This window comes from Notamacropus eugenii, chromosome 7, assembly GCF_028372415.1.
Source record: "Notamacropus eugenii isolate mMacEug1 chromosome 7, mMacEug1.pri_v2, whole genome shotgun sequence".
NCBI lineage: Eukaryota > Metazoa > Chordata > Mammalia > Diprotodontia > Macropodidae > Notamacropus > Notamacropus eugenii.
The window spans coordinates 168,898,427-168,913,257 of record NC_092878.1 but is presented as its reverse complement, the minus strand read 5'-3'; the positions used below and the strand labels follow the sequence as shown (position 1 = coordinate 168,913,257).

Genomic DNA, 14,831 nt, shown 5'->3' with positions numbered 1-14,831 from the left:
ACCAGCTGTAAGGCCAGGCGCAGCAATGATGTGGAGAGAAGCCTGGGCTGCTCCGCAGCAGCTGCCCCTCTGCAAACAGACTGGAAATCGGGACAGAGGGGAGGGGGTCCACAGGAGGCTGCCAGGGGCCCAGGGCCCTTCTGAGGTGGGTCAAGGAGTCTGTGAGTTCTACACGTCATGACTTGTCCTGGGAATCAGGAAGGCAAGACAAGACAAGAGCAGAGCCATTAAAGCTTCCTCAGCTCCCCTACGCCTCTAAATGACAAGAGAAAGCACTGGCCTGCACTGATCCACAGCATGCCCTCCCAGGGAAACGACCCGTCCAGCCTCAGACCCCAGGCATGACCCCAACAGCCCACTCTGAAAATGTTCCTCAGGATTCCATAAAGTCACTGCTGACTGCCTCCACCAGCACAACTCACAACAACCTGACTGTGCTGCTTTTTCTTGGACTCAGGATGGCTTCGTTTCCTTGGAAAGGTGTTTTGGACAGGATGGGGGTAGAGGGGGGAGATGTAAATAAGCTCCAGCACAACCAACTCACTCCCAGAGACCAAATATAGGTCCTGGACACCAGACCCACCAGATACAGATGAGGATTTTCTTGGAACTAAAAATCAAGTGACCTTGGCCAAGCTCATTCTCCAATGTCCCACCATAGCCAGAGTAAGCCAGAACTCTTTAAGACTCTTCTCAGAGAGGGTAAGCACTGGTAGATTCTCCCAGACTTGAAAGCAGGGACCATATTATAGAGTTCCCATATTTTCAGTTGATCTAAAATCATCTGGTAATTATTGCCCTCAGCCCCATTACCTTCCTTCCACTTGGCCTCCAGAAGAAAGACTGCCCAGGGCTGAGAGTAGCCCAATCAAGGACTGAAAAGCTCACTATTAGCAAGCAAGACCCTGGCTGGTAATGTCATTGGTTTTGGCAATCCATGAGACCAAGACAAGTGCCAGATGATCCTCAGTCCTGGGCAGCCTCTCTTCTGGTAGCCAAGTGGAAGGGGAGGGGGCTTCGAGCAATAACCATCCCACGATTTTTAGATCAGCTGTAAACATTAACCATCACTTGACTAAATGTAAGATCTTGGTACGATGACTAGTGACTGACCAAACTGCCAGAGGCGTGGAATGTTAACTCGGTTGGCAGTTTTTCTACAATAAAACCAGACCAAAGCTAGTGACAGCTAACTCTCAGGCTCTCCTTGGAGAGAAAAGCACAGGAGGTGGTAGAGGAGGTCAACCAGTCAATACGAGTCGACAAAAAATATCCTTTCTGGGGATACTTGTCATCTTGTGAGAAGTAGAAGCCAAATGGCCATGACGAGGCTAACTGGAGCGTAGGCCCCAATACAGCTCATAAAAGATGAGGAGCTCAAGGAATTCTACAAAGAATTCACTAAGTAGGCCCTCCAAGTTACATCCTTGGGAATGCGAGGGCAGAAAATGGTGAACAACACGTTGGGAGAGATGCTTCTGCAAAGAAGTCAGAGATCTGTAAATAATCTCACACTTGAATATCATGAATACTTTCTTCACGAGTAGACACAGAGGGACACACAGACTGACACACAGGAAATGAAATGGTTTAGACACTAGACAGCAGATATCTGGTTAACGGATTGTAGGAACTCCTCCTGGACCAGATGTCCTCTGCTCAGTCAGGCCTTCACACGGTTAGAGCAAAGTCAAAATGGCTGCCAAGTTACGACGAAGAAGACAAGGTCATAGCCATGACATTAAAGCTGCTCCACCTTGGCTTGTTTTTAATGATCCCAAAGGATGAAAAGTGGATAAGGAACAAACATTAACACAAGCTGGCACTGTTTCTTACGATAGTTTAAACAATGTTCACAATGAGGGAAAAAGAGCCTAGAAACCATGGTAGCCAAGCTGAGAGGCAAAGGCAACGCTGGCATATACCAATGCTGATACGCCAAGGCTCGAGGAAGAGGGTGGAAGGGTAAATGAAACAGCAAGAAGTCATCAAAGGAGAAATGAAGGAGCTGGGCTAGGGCCTCTGAAGTCCCTCTCGTCTCTAGATCTGGCAGCCTGGGAGTTCTGTCTTTTAGCCAGACAACAGCACCGGATTGTGCCAGCATGAACAAGATGGCAGACTCTGAGTACCATGAAAGGAGTCTGGAAACTCCCGAGAGCAGGCCAGCTCACTCTCTCTGTCCCATTTAACCATGGGCCCAAATCCTGATATCTGTTTGTCCCACTTAAGTTTGGGGGGGGAGGGGTCAGGCCAGCTGCGTTCATCATCTTCACCCATTTGTTTTTCCTGGATCTGTGGGTGGTCGGCCTTGTGGACTGGTGCAGGGGGCAATCAGCACAATCTCACTCATAAACAGATCTCATCATAGACAATAATAGTAGTAACAACAGTGTTAACAACCACTAGTGTTTAGGCAGGACATCAAGGTTTACAAAGAGCTTCACATGTTAACTCATTTAAGCCCCACAACTGCCCTGGGAGTCAGGCCCTGTTATTATCCCCATTTCACAGATGAGGAAACTAGGCAGGCAGATGAAAAGACTTGCCCAGGAACACTCAGCTAGGAAGCATCTGAGACACGATTGGACCTGGGTCTTCCTGACTCCTGGTCCTGAGCTATATCCACCAGGCCTCCTTGCTGTGTTTCGGAGGGGGTGGGAGAAGCATTATGAAAACACCTATCAACACTGTGCTAAGCATTGGGGAGACAAACATGAGTAAGTAAGACAATCTCTGACCTCAAGACACTCACATTCTACATAAAAGGGTACTGGGAAGAGGGGAGGGGGGGTACGTGTGGCAAATGCGGAAATTTGTTCATATGATGCAATAGGAGATTTGGGATGTTTTTGGTTTTTCAGTTGGGGATAGAGGGTGGAGAGGCAGGAGAGGGAGAGAATACAGATCTGGAAATATAATGAAATTTATTTTTTAAAAACCATATAACTCTTAGGAGTTATTGTCGAATCCTATTAATTGAGGGTTTTTTTTGAGAAAGATGGGGCTGAATGGGGACAAATATGAGGGGGATTTCATATTTTTGGTAACTTTGGGGGCAAATTCCAGATGACATCACTGGGTTTCTAACGAACCTGAGAGGCAGCTGAGGTAGCCAGAGCACCATCTATTGGCCAAACGATACATTATAGACTTCCCTTCATTAAGTGATTAACCATGCCAGCCTGCTCTTCTCTTACCACAGAAGAAAGCAGAGGAAGAAGCCAGATGCTGACTCTGCTACCATATACTAGCACTCAGCATCCACACTAGCTATCACACTGGCAGACAGAGTAGTAGTCGATGACAATCCTAAGAAAATCCAAAGTCTTTCCCACATTCCTGTTATTTTTCCCTCTTTCAAATACCTTCTGAATTAAGCCTTCAATGCCATCCCAGTTGGGTGTCTTCCAGCACAGATTCTGCCTATATAATATTTTTGGTCTAATCTTGCTACATTTCTTATCTGTGTTCTTTTCTATCACTATTTCCTTCTCCTCAAAAAGCACATATGAAACTATGATGTTCAAGTCCAAGCAGAGTGACTCTATTGACAGTGAAAACTCTTTGCAGATCTTTTCCAATTTTTTTCTGTTTGTTGTCCTTTCTGCACCTTTATCTTTAAATGCCCTTGGAATGAATGACTTAGTTGAATGCCTCACCTGGCTCTCTTTAAACTGGTTTTATTTTCTACTAATTCCTTTCACTTTATGAGATTTTATTCTGAATGTGCTAAAATCCTTTGCAATATTTTACAAAAGAGTTTATATTACCAACTGCTGCTGCCTCTTTCTAACTAACAAGTAAGTTTGGAGTTTGCTGACTGAAGTACTTCTGAGGTGCATTTGGCTTCTTTGTAAGGACACCTGAATCACGTTGCTTAAACGTCTCTATAAAATTATGATTTTTAATGATAATGTCCTTTCTACCATCAGTTACTGAGTTTTCCTTATCAGTCGGTTGTATAAATATATCAAACATTCCATAGCTGCCCCCTCCCCCGCTCCACCTGTCTTCACACCAACCTTGACCTTTGCTCTAACCAATCAGCCATCGTAATGTGCTTGGATGTGCTTGTGGTCATCATTCGTCCTTGGTTCTCAAAGAGAACTAATGGCATTATGGCTGACATCATGGCTGACATCTTGACTTGCATGTGAATTGGATTGGAATGAGACAGAGCTGCTCCAAGTGACCAGCCACCTCTAGAGTCATCCAAGTCCAGCGAGAAGACAGCGTCAAGATGGCTATGGATGACTCAGGCTGCAGAGGGTCCTGGGGGCAGGAGCACCACAGAGTCCCCCACAAGGGCATTCCCAGTCCCGGTGTGTCTGTGGGCTGGAGCAGGATCGCCATCCGTTAGTGGTGGGCCCTAGGCTAGGGGAGAGCGGGGGAGGGGGGCTCGCTCACCTTCCAGCATCTTCTGCAGGCTGCTCCTCATGACATGGATGTTCTCAATGCCAATGAACTGAAACTTGATGTTGGCATAGTTATCCTCATTCTCGTAACCTTTGCCCGCTGCACGGTTGGCCATGGCATTGAGCTGCAAGGTAGAACGAACCTGGTTACGCCCACTCAGTGGCAGCGGCAGACCAGGGCAGGGTCCTGGGAGGGGGAATGGCACACGTATTTATGGGCAGCCCTCCCCCTCTTCTCTTCCCCTCTTCTGACACTCTAATCCTTTCCACCACATACATCTTGTATGGTGCCCAGCCATTGTCTTCCCATTATGTGAGCTTCTTGGGAGGGGCAGGGAGGAGAGAGATAATTTGTAACCCAAAATTTAAAAAAATGAATGTTAACATTGTTTTTACATGTAATTGGGAAAAAAATAAAACCACAGAATACATAGATAAATAGACAGACAGACAGACAGACAGACAGATAGAGATAGATAGATAGATAGATAGATAGATAGATAGATAGATAGATAGATAGATAGATAGACAGACTTTTAAAAGTGAACTCCTTGTGAACAGAGTCTGATTTTGCCCTTTCTGTCACCAATGCATGTATCTTCTGGTGCCTGGAACTCAGTAAGTGCTTAATAAATGCTGTTGACTCACTAGCAATTGATCACTTGAAGGAACTTTAAGTTGGAGAAGAGAAGATTCATGGAAGAAATGGGAGCCGTGTTCAGATATCTGAAGGATGACCATGAGAAGAGTCAGAGCGGATTTGCTCTGTTTAGCCCCAAAGGGCAGAGCGAGGGGCAGTGGAGAAAGTTATGAAGATGCACATTTAAGCTTACAATGCGAGTTGCCTTGGGAGGTAGTGAGCTCCCCATCCTCAGTGGTCTCCAAGGTCAGATAGCCAGCCCCGATTAATCTGTGCTTGTCTTGTAGGGCCAGAGGGGCCCTCGTCTGTATAATCAAAGAGGCTGGACGCTGCAGCCTCTGAGGGCCCTTCTAGTCTACATCTATCACCTCTGGGATGACTGTTGGATTTTTAATGATCTTCTACCTTCCCCAGCTGGAGGGAGGGCTGACTATGGAACCCAAAGTCCTGGGTCAGAGGTGGGCTCTGCTGCCTCCTAACAGGTGACCTTGCACAAGTCATTGTCCCTCTGTAGAACAGGGAGGAAACACATGGGACTGTCACCTCACTGGGCAAAGGTCTTGGAGCAACCTACTGTCCAACACTGCTGCTGTTAACAAGGACATAGCTGGAAACCAGTGAGAAAAGATGGCCCAGTACTGGGAGGAGAATCTAATGCCCAGACCTGGGCCCCTGGGGCTTGCAAAGTGCTTCACAAATACCTTTTTCAATCTTCACAATACTGTCATCATTCCCATATTATAGGTGAGGAAACTGAGGCAGAAGCTAAGTGACTTGCTCTGGATCACAGAACTAGCGAAAGTCCAAGGTTAGACTCCAGGCCCAGAACACTGGGCTTTCTGGCGCTCCCCTAGCAACCTCTTGGGAGTGGGTGAGTGCCATCTTCTCAGTCCAGTGGAAGGAAGCCAACTGGTTTGTCCAGCTTCACCAGGGGCCTTCACACTGGGGCCCTGGAGCACTTCTTCCCAAAAGCTGTATCCTATCCTGCCTCGACTAGGAAAGACAGAGTCTTGAAAACCTCCAGCAATTGGTGGACAGCTGTGGATGTGTCAGGTCCAAGGTCCCTGGAAGAATGACCAGTGACTTGGAGTGTGGCAAAGGCCAAGTCTTGGAGTGAGTTCTGACTGGCTGGGTCAGTGCTGGAAAGACCTCGAGTGGGGGGATGTTTTGGGACTCTTCAGTCTTTGTTTCATAATGTCCGATGGCACCACCATCGTAGATGCCAGAAGAACTCCAAGAGGTGATCTGCCGATCCCGCCCTCCGCACTTGGTTGAGGTGTCTTCACTTGCCAGCTCCTCAAAGGACCATCTCTTGTAGCCCTGGATGGGAAAAACTCCACTTCCAGCCAGCTCCGCACCTTGTGTAAGGCATAAGGCAGAATCATTACCCCTCATGTTCCCTAAGGGAAGAGAATGGCCTGAAAGCTTCAGGGCCACAACATCAATCTCAATTCATCTATAAATGCTGAGAAGCTCAGACTGGACTGGACAACCACTTGAGCCAGCACACCAGGAGGTGGCAGTAGCTGACCTACCATTGGAAGCAACCCAGCTGAGTAAGATGGCGATGGTGCCCAGGATCCTAGGTCTAAGGTGAGGGGGGGCCTTGGGGGCCAGCTCCTTGGTGTTCAGAGGAGGACCCTGAGATCCACAGATGGTGCTGTCTCAAAGCAGGCGACAGGAGCACATGGGCTGACTGGCATCAGAGGGTTTGAGTCTCTCCTCTGACAGTTAGGGACCAGTGACTCTGGGCAAGTCACCAAACCTTCCTGGGCCTCAGGTGGCCAGATGGCCTAGGAGGAAGTCCCCTTGGGCTCCAGACCTAGAGAACCTTCAAAGGAGAGATGAGGGACCAGATCCCTGAGGTGAATCCTCAGAAGGAGCCAAAAACTCGATGCCCTTTCAGGGAGCCCCCCAGCATGGCTCAACCCTCATCCCCTGGGTGGCTGGCAGGAGGAGGCCCCTCCTAAAGAGAATTCCCTTCACCCCTCTGAGGTAAGCAGGGATTCCTCTAAGTGATGACACTGCCACCTGCTCTCCTGCCTGGGAAGGCAGCTCCCAGAAGATTTTAGAAATGAGGGCACCATGGGCTAGGTGGGGGAAGGGACTTGCCCAGGATCACATGGCTAGGCACTTGCAGCACTCCACTCACTCTTGCCTTCCATTAGCCCTGGCCCTGCCACTGAACGTTCAACCTGAAATGCAATTCATTTTCTTTGCACGGAGACCCACTGTGTGCATCTGCTGCTGCCCCACATGATATACCCCTGGGGCTCCTGCTCTCTCATTCTCTGAGTGAGCCACGAGAAAGGTGGGGCCCAGGCTGGGGTCCAGGCAGGCTGGCATGCAGTCCGCATTTGGGCGTTCTCCTCCCAGGGACACATGGGAATGTGTAGCGGCACAGCCTCCCCTCTGGCCAGCCCAGGTCCTTAGGGAGGAGAATCTGCAGGCAGGACTGTCTATGGACTAAAGGCCCAGTGGCCTCTGTAGAGTACGTGTGTGAGCAGAGCCAGGAGAGATGCGGGGAGAGGAGAGGAGAGAGGGAGAGAAAGAGGTGGGAGGAGAAAGGGAAAGAGGGAGAGGGAAATAGAGAAGGAGAAATGAGAGAGGGGGAAGGAGGAGACAGAGGGGGGCAGAGAAATGGAGGGGGAGAACAAAAGGTCAAGGGCACAGTCCTTTGGCTCCTTAATGGCCCAGCGTCAGAACTGTTATCTGTCACTGAGAAGAAATAATCCCCAGCTAAAAATACTCCTCCGAACTGTGCCTCCTGATCAGCTAAATCTGGGACTGACCCAGCTCTGGCTGTCACGGCATTTCCTTGAAGGCTTCCACAGTGGACAGCCACCTCGATTCCTGGCCCTTCGACCAACTGCTGTGTTATGTGTTCACTGTACCCCAATTCTGAAAAAATACCAAGACCAGCGTTGTGCCACCTGGTGCCCAGAGATGGCAAGAATCGTCTCCCTCTTTTCCCCTTTTCCTTCTCTTTCCTCCCTCTTTCTGTCTCTCCTCTCTTCTCTCTCTCTCCTCTCTCTCTCCTCCCCTCCCCTCTCCCCTTGCCTCTTCTACGTCTCTCTCTTTCTCCTTTCTCTGTTTCTGTCTCTGTCTGTCTGTCTCTCTCCATGTTTCTGTTGAGACCAGGCCTCTTTTTCTCCCCAGGAAGCCTTTTCACTCTATCTAGAGTTTTGGCAAAGCAACCAATTGGGGTACAGGGTTGGGGCAGCGGGGGGCTCAGGTAGGAAGGGGAAAGGACAGCTAAGCTCTAGAGAAAGTGGCTTCTGGGTCAGCAGGGTGGGCCTGGCCATAGCACGGGGAGCAGTGAGCAGGGTTCTCCAGCTCTGGGACTCCTTCCCCAAGCAGGCCCTTTCTAGAAAGGCCGACTCCCGTCTTCTGTCACCCCAGGACAACAGCAAGGACAGCAGCCCTTGGGACAGCACAGAGTGCTTGGGGGTGGGCAGGGAGGCCCGCAGAGATCAAAGCCCTACTGAGGGGACCCACTACAGGAATGTGGTTCCCGATGGCTGGTGGTGAAAGTTACCCTCTCTCCTGGGATGGCCCTTAAGCACTGGCCCCCTTCCCCATTTTAAGGAGAAGAGAATGAGGATCAGAGAGAGAAAGGGACCTGGCCAAGGTCGCACCCTCAGCAGGAGGACCAGGACTTAAACCGGGGTCCTCCTGCCCCAAAGCCAGCATTTGGCCACTGAGCCTCAGCGGGAAACGTCCCTCATCTCTCCTAATCTTCTTTGGGGGATATGGGGGGGCTGTTTGCCTTGACTCATAGGGAGAGATTCCCATGTGGACAACTGTCTCCACCCCTGCTCCGGGACCCCTGGCCCTCAGACCTCATCAGGGCAGGGAGAGGGGAAGAAGGCTCTATTTTCCATCCCTTTCCCTGGAAGGTGCAGATGCCATCGGGCAGGAAAAACAAAGTGGCTGCAGGTGTTACCAACTACAAACCCTCCAGTGAGATGAAGGATCTCCCCAAAGGTCTCTGGGCCTTACCATCTGCCCTGCTGCTGAGTCACCCATGCACCAGCCCTGGCCACTGACTCTGCCTGTGAACCCTACGGACCCTGGGCCCTGCCATCCTCCCCAAGGCTTCGGGCTTTCCCATCACGCCTGCTACTTCAATATGTCATTTCCCTCAACTGGAGTGTGAGCTTCTTTTCTATTTGTATCCCCAGTGCCTTTTGCACTCATCTCTCCATCCCTCCATCCATCTCTCTACCCACCCATCTGTCCATCTGTTCATCCCTCTATCCTCCATCCATCTCTCTATCCACCCATCTGTCCATCTGTTCATCCCTCCATCCATCCATCTCTCCATCTCTCCAGCCATCTATCTCTTCATCCTTCCCTCCCTCCACCCATCTCTCTATCCACCCATCTGTCCTTCTGTTCATCTCTCCCTCCATCCATCTCTCCATCCCTCCAGCCATCTCTCCATCCATCCCCCCACCAATCTGTTCATCCATCCATCCGTCCCTCCATCCATTTGGCTCTTCAAGCCAAACACACATGTATTCTGTGCCTGCTGTGTGCAGAGAGCTATGCCCAGTGTGGCATTACAAAAAAGGGCTCAGAGTGAATGTCGCTGGGACTGTGGTCACCAGTCACTCACAGCCCACTCACTGAATGACAGCACTCTTTATTGACGTGAGCCCATTCCGCACACAGTGGGTCTGTGTGCGTGGTTCTGCTTCCATGTCCTCCTGGGTGGGGTGCCAGGTCTGACGTCAGAGGGTCCTAGGCACCATGGTGGGAAGGTGGAAGGGCCCTCACCAACCATCTTGTCCAACTCCCTCATTTTACAAAGAGGGAAGCTGAGGCCCAGGCAGAGACAAGTTCTTGCCCATGGAAATGAAGGTAAGAAGCAGGGTTCAGGTCCTGGCCCTCAGCCCCACTGCTTCACGCAGACTCTGGCTCAGAGTGTGTTTGGCTCTGATGGCCAGCTCCTCCAGAGTGGGTGGCTGCCCCTGTTGTGAGTAGCTTCGGCCACATTTAGGAAGTCAAAGGTCCTGAGGAGTCGAAGGGGAAGAGCTACCAGCACCCTCCTGGGGCTGGACCTCCCAGGCCCAAGGACTCCCTCCAGGTATGGTCACTGTCCTGCAGCCCATAGTGGCCACCCCTCCTTGGGTCCCCATCTCACCTTGGGCCGTGTGTCCACAACGTACATGAAGTCACTCCCAGGGTTGGCTCTCCGGATCGCCTGCAGCATCTGCTCATCCTCCAGACAGCGGGCACTGAAGCCGGACAAAGGCTGGCTGCTCCGGCAGATGGAGGCCTAGGGGAGGGAACAGAGAGTGCTCGCAGAGGCTGACTGTAGCCCCAGGGCCTCTAGGCACTGTCCAGGCCACACACACAGTGAGTGCCTGAACTACCCCCTCACGAGCATCAAGAATCTTTGAGAAAGTCAGGACACTCACAGCTCATGTCCAGGGTCTGACAGGACTCAGCTGAGAGACATTAGGTAAGTCACTTCCCTTGTCTGGTTCCTGGAGCAGAGCAGCCGATGGGAAACATGTCCACCCTCCATGCATTTGGGTGGGATGAGCCTACCAAGGATTGAGGCCTCCATCCAGAGGAGTGAGTGTGCTCCTTCTGAGCGACCAACCTCTAAGGTCACTGCCATCCTGGAGAACGCCTCTGGATTCCTTGACTGGAGTGTGGCCAGAGCAAGCTCACACACTCACTCCAACTCCACGCCACTGTGTTACAGTGACTTATGGCTTCATTCAACACTCTCTACCAGGCAATAAGCCCGTCTAAGCTGGGAAGGATTCTAGAGAACATTCAGACTTCTCAAACCCAGTTATCAAGCCTTGAATTAGCATTGTGCAAAGCACTGTGCCAAGCGTATTTGAGAGGAAAGCATAACCGAAGGACTCATCCAGAGACACCTAACTCAGGAGTGGCAGAGCCAGCCCTCGCACCCAGGTCTCTAGGCTTGGAGCTGGGAGCTGCTCCTTCCACTGAACAGGCCTCTTGGGGCTTAGAAACTTTCTGGGCATTTCCACCAATTAAACCCACCCCCACAGACCCCAAACTGGTCACAATGACAATCCCAAGAACACATTGCTTCTCTGGGTGCCTGAGGAAGGCTCCAACACCACTCTGGGGACATGCTCCTGGGCTCCCAAGGGGCCTGTGAAGGAAGACCACAGCTCTCAAGGCTCTCATCTGGGTCCCCTGACTAAGGGTGTGTGGAGCTAGGCTAGAGGGCATCAGGACACATACCTCGGCCGGCAGGGCCAGGGTCCTGGGCCAGAGCAGGACACTGACCAGAAGGACAGAGCCCACCCCCCAACAGAGGCCCAGGCAGGGCAGATCAAGGGGAAGAGAGCCTGGAACCCATGACTCACATTGGTGTCTTTACAGTAATAAGACAAGGCAGGAAACCGGCGGCGGCTTCGGAACTTGGAGCTACCCACAACGATGTGCGCAGTAGCCGACCTGGGGACGTAGACGTCAGTGGGATACGAGTCACACACCTGTTCAACAGAATACAAGCGTGGCTTTAGAAAATCCATTGGGATGTCTGTGCATTGAGACCCAGTACCAGGTTTGCTGGACTTTTAAGTTCTGAGTGCAAGGGGAGATTGGGAATGGGGGTGGGGGAGAGAGGGAGGGGAGGCTGGGGAAAAGGATGGAGAACAAAGGCTACAACATATAGCTTAGCGAGCTTGACTTCATTCCTGACAAAATTCAAGTCTGCTTTATTAAAGGGAGGGTCTGTGAATATTTCGAAAAGGAAGCAGCGATCACAAAGAGCCAGCCAGGCTTCAGCAGGAACACAAGGGCCGGACTAATCCCATCTCACCTTCCGACAGGGTTACTATGCAGGCAGAGTGGGATATGCCTAGAATTTCCCACATAGTCTTCACACTACATCTGGTGTAAATATGGGTCTAGAGATATGGGCAGGATGATAGTAGAATGAGCCGAATTTGAAGCTAGTGAGCGACCCAACTGCCAATGTGGCATAAATGACCCAGTGTGAACATGCAAGGAGGTCTCCTGTGGAGTGCCTCACTGATCTAGAACTGACCTTTTATGAATGCATTTTAACATTTTCATTATTGTTTTAGATACAGACATGCTTGTTAAATGAGGAGAGTTGGAGGCCATTTTTGACAAGTTCCTGGCAGATTAGGCCACTGAGCTAATGGATAAATGTTAAACAGGAAAAATATATAGTCAGACTTTGGTCTGAAAAAATGGACTTCAGAAGTATAAGAAGAAAGAAGGCTATACCTCAATTCATCCGAAAAAGATCTGAGAGTTTTAGTGGACCACAAGTGCAGTATACTGTATATGCACCATCATCATTCATTAATACATGATAGTAACTGGTGTGTACAGCTGCACCAGACCTGGGGCAAAGAAGACCTGAGGCCACATCTGGCCAAAGATACTTCCTAGCTGGGTGACCCTGGGCAGGTCACTTAACCCTGCTTTCCTCAGTTTCGGTCAAACCACCCCATTGTCTTGGCAAGAGCTGGACGTGACAACAAATCTCGCACTTACAGGTGTGCGATGTGTTCACATGTATTATCTCATCTGATCCTCATAATCCTGGGAGGTAGGTACCATTAGAATTCCCATTCCATAGATAGAAAACTGAGACTGACAGAGGTTAAAGACTTGCCCAGGGTCACACGATTAAGCGCTTGAGGCCAGATTTGAACTCAGGTCTTCCTGACTGCAAAGCCAACGTTTTATCTACTGAGTCACCTTGTCCCACTCCTGAGCACATATGCGAAGCTCAAAAGTGTGAAACAAGGTTCCTAGGTCTACCTGAAGATTTACAGCAGCATCTGAGAGGGCAGATCAAAGGTGGAAACAAAGGCTGTGCCCCTCAGCTGGGGAGTGGCTGACTGACTGTGGTGGATGCAGGAAATGAATGTTATTGTATCACCAGGAATGATGAGTGAGGAATTCAGAGAAACCAGAGAAGCCTTGTCTGAATGGACAAAGATCAAAGAAAGCCCATGGTCTGGAATCCAGGCCATAGGAGAAGGAAGGGAAGGAACCAGGGGTGTTTATCCTCAGCTTCGTGGGGACATAAGCGTCTGCTAGGGAAAGGAGGGTAGGGAGGGACAGGATTTCTTCTGCTTGGCCTCTGAGGGCCGAATCAGGGCAGTGATGGGCTGTATGTCAGGGCAAATCCCTTCAAGTTGGGAGCCATCCAAGAATGAGATGGGCTGCCAGGAGGGGTGGTGGGCTCCCCTTCCTTGGACATCTTCACACCCAGGCTGGATGATCACTTGTTAGAGAGGGAGTTATTTGGGTTGGTGTGGATTGGATGGCCTCAGAGGGCCCTCCCAAAACTTGACTTCTGTGATTCTGTGGAAGGAGAACTAGGAAAGGACTGAGTGCAGGGATGTGGGAAAGTCAAGGCTAAGGCTGGCTGAGCTCCAGGGAAGCAGATAGACCCACTGGGGCTCCAGAAGATGTCCAGCGAGGCACAAGTCCCTACTTCTGGTGCAGAAGCAGGGATGATGCCTGAGGAATGGGGCATTCCCCCTCAGAAGGGGTAATGGCACCATCTGCTTTGGCTCCTCATGTCCCTCTATTATAGGGCAGGGATCTGCAGGGACTGGTTGTACCATTATGATCCAAAGGCAAAACAACAAGAAATAAATGGAAAATGATAAACCAACCAGAGCAAATCTAGTGAAGCAGCCTGCTTTACCCACCAATAACCATTCCTCCCATCTGGTGCCATCCAAATGGACCGATTTCAGACATCACTCTATAATCAAGGACTGGACCAGGCATCTGGTTCTCACTCCCTCCTGGCTGCCAGCTTAGTCTGACTCATGGTTCCAGGTACATCTCACCAACCAAATTGCCTTCTGCTTACAGAAGGAAATCCAAAGTCTTTAGGGTGGCATTCAAGGCCTATTTTTCCAGACCTCTCCACACTAGTCCTGCCAGCCACCCAGGTGTCTCCTATCCTATAAACATGCCTTGCACTTTCTTTCTTTTAAAGAAATCACATTGTTCTTTAATAAGGCATTTATCACAATTAGAAACACCAAGAGATGACAGTGAGAAGCGTCAGATGCTCTAGGTCCCTTCCCAGTGGACGATTCTAGGATTCTCCTCCCAGAAATAAGTCCCTGGAAAGCCCCAGTGCTCCCTACATTTTTGAACATTTTCATCTGGATTTACATGTAGTATTGAATGCCTGGCACAAGCTCCAGAAAAGAGAGGACCAGGCTTCCCTGGGTGAGTCTGCAGAAACTTCCTAGTTAGGTTTTTAATTTCTTTTTTATTTCTCTATGTATTATTTCTCTATTTTTAACAATTCATTTTAAAAATTTTGAGTTCTGAATTCTCTCCTTCCTCCCCAAGCAATGGGATAGCAACCACACAACATGAAACCATTCAACACACACTTCCCTATTAGCCTCGCTGCCAAAATAGAGACGGTAAAAAATGGAGGCTTTGATCGGCACTCAGATGCTGTGCATTCTCTCTCTGGAGGTGCAGAATGTTTCACTCATCTTCTCAGAGAAGTTAAAGCAAGCTCCACATGGCTGTTACCATGAGAAGTCATGGAAGGAAGATTCCATCCCAGAATCCCAGAGCCAAAAATCGCCCTGGGGATCGTTGGCTCCAAATGCCTCATCTTTGGAGAGGGGGCAGGGGGGCAGGGACACTGGAGTCAGCTTATTCCAAGGTCCCAAAGCAGAGCTGGGGTGGAGGCCCAGGCATCTGTCTTGACTTCTAGCACCATGTTCTTTTCTCTATGGGACCCTACATCTTCA

The 14,831-nt window shown here is 50.1% G+C and overlaps 1 protein-coding gene across 1 annotated transcript in view; it reads right to left on the bottom strand.

Moving 5' to 3' along the window:
- MTMR7 (myotubularin related protein 7) overlaps positions 1-14,831 on the bottom strand; it is a 49,252-nt gene that overhangs the window by 20,601 nt on the left and 13,820 nt on the right. The window contains exons 4-6 of the mRNA XM_072625650.1: positions 11,418-11,546; positions 10,205-10,339; positions 4,408-4,540 (exon numbers count right to left, since the gene is read on the bottom strand). Coding sequence (XP_072481751.1) covers positions 4,408-4,540; positions 10,205-10,339; positions 11,418-11,546 — 397 coding nt within the window. The remainder of the gene's footprint in view (positions 1-4,407; positions 4,541-10,204; positions 10,340-11,417; positions 11,547-14,831) is intronic.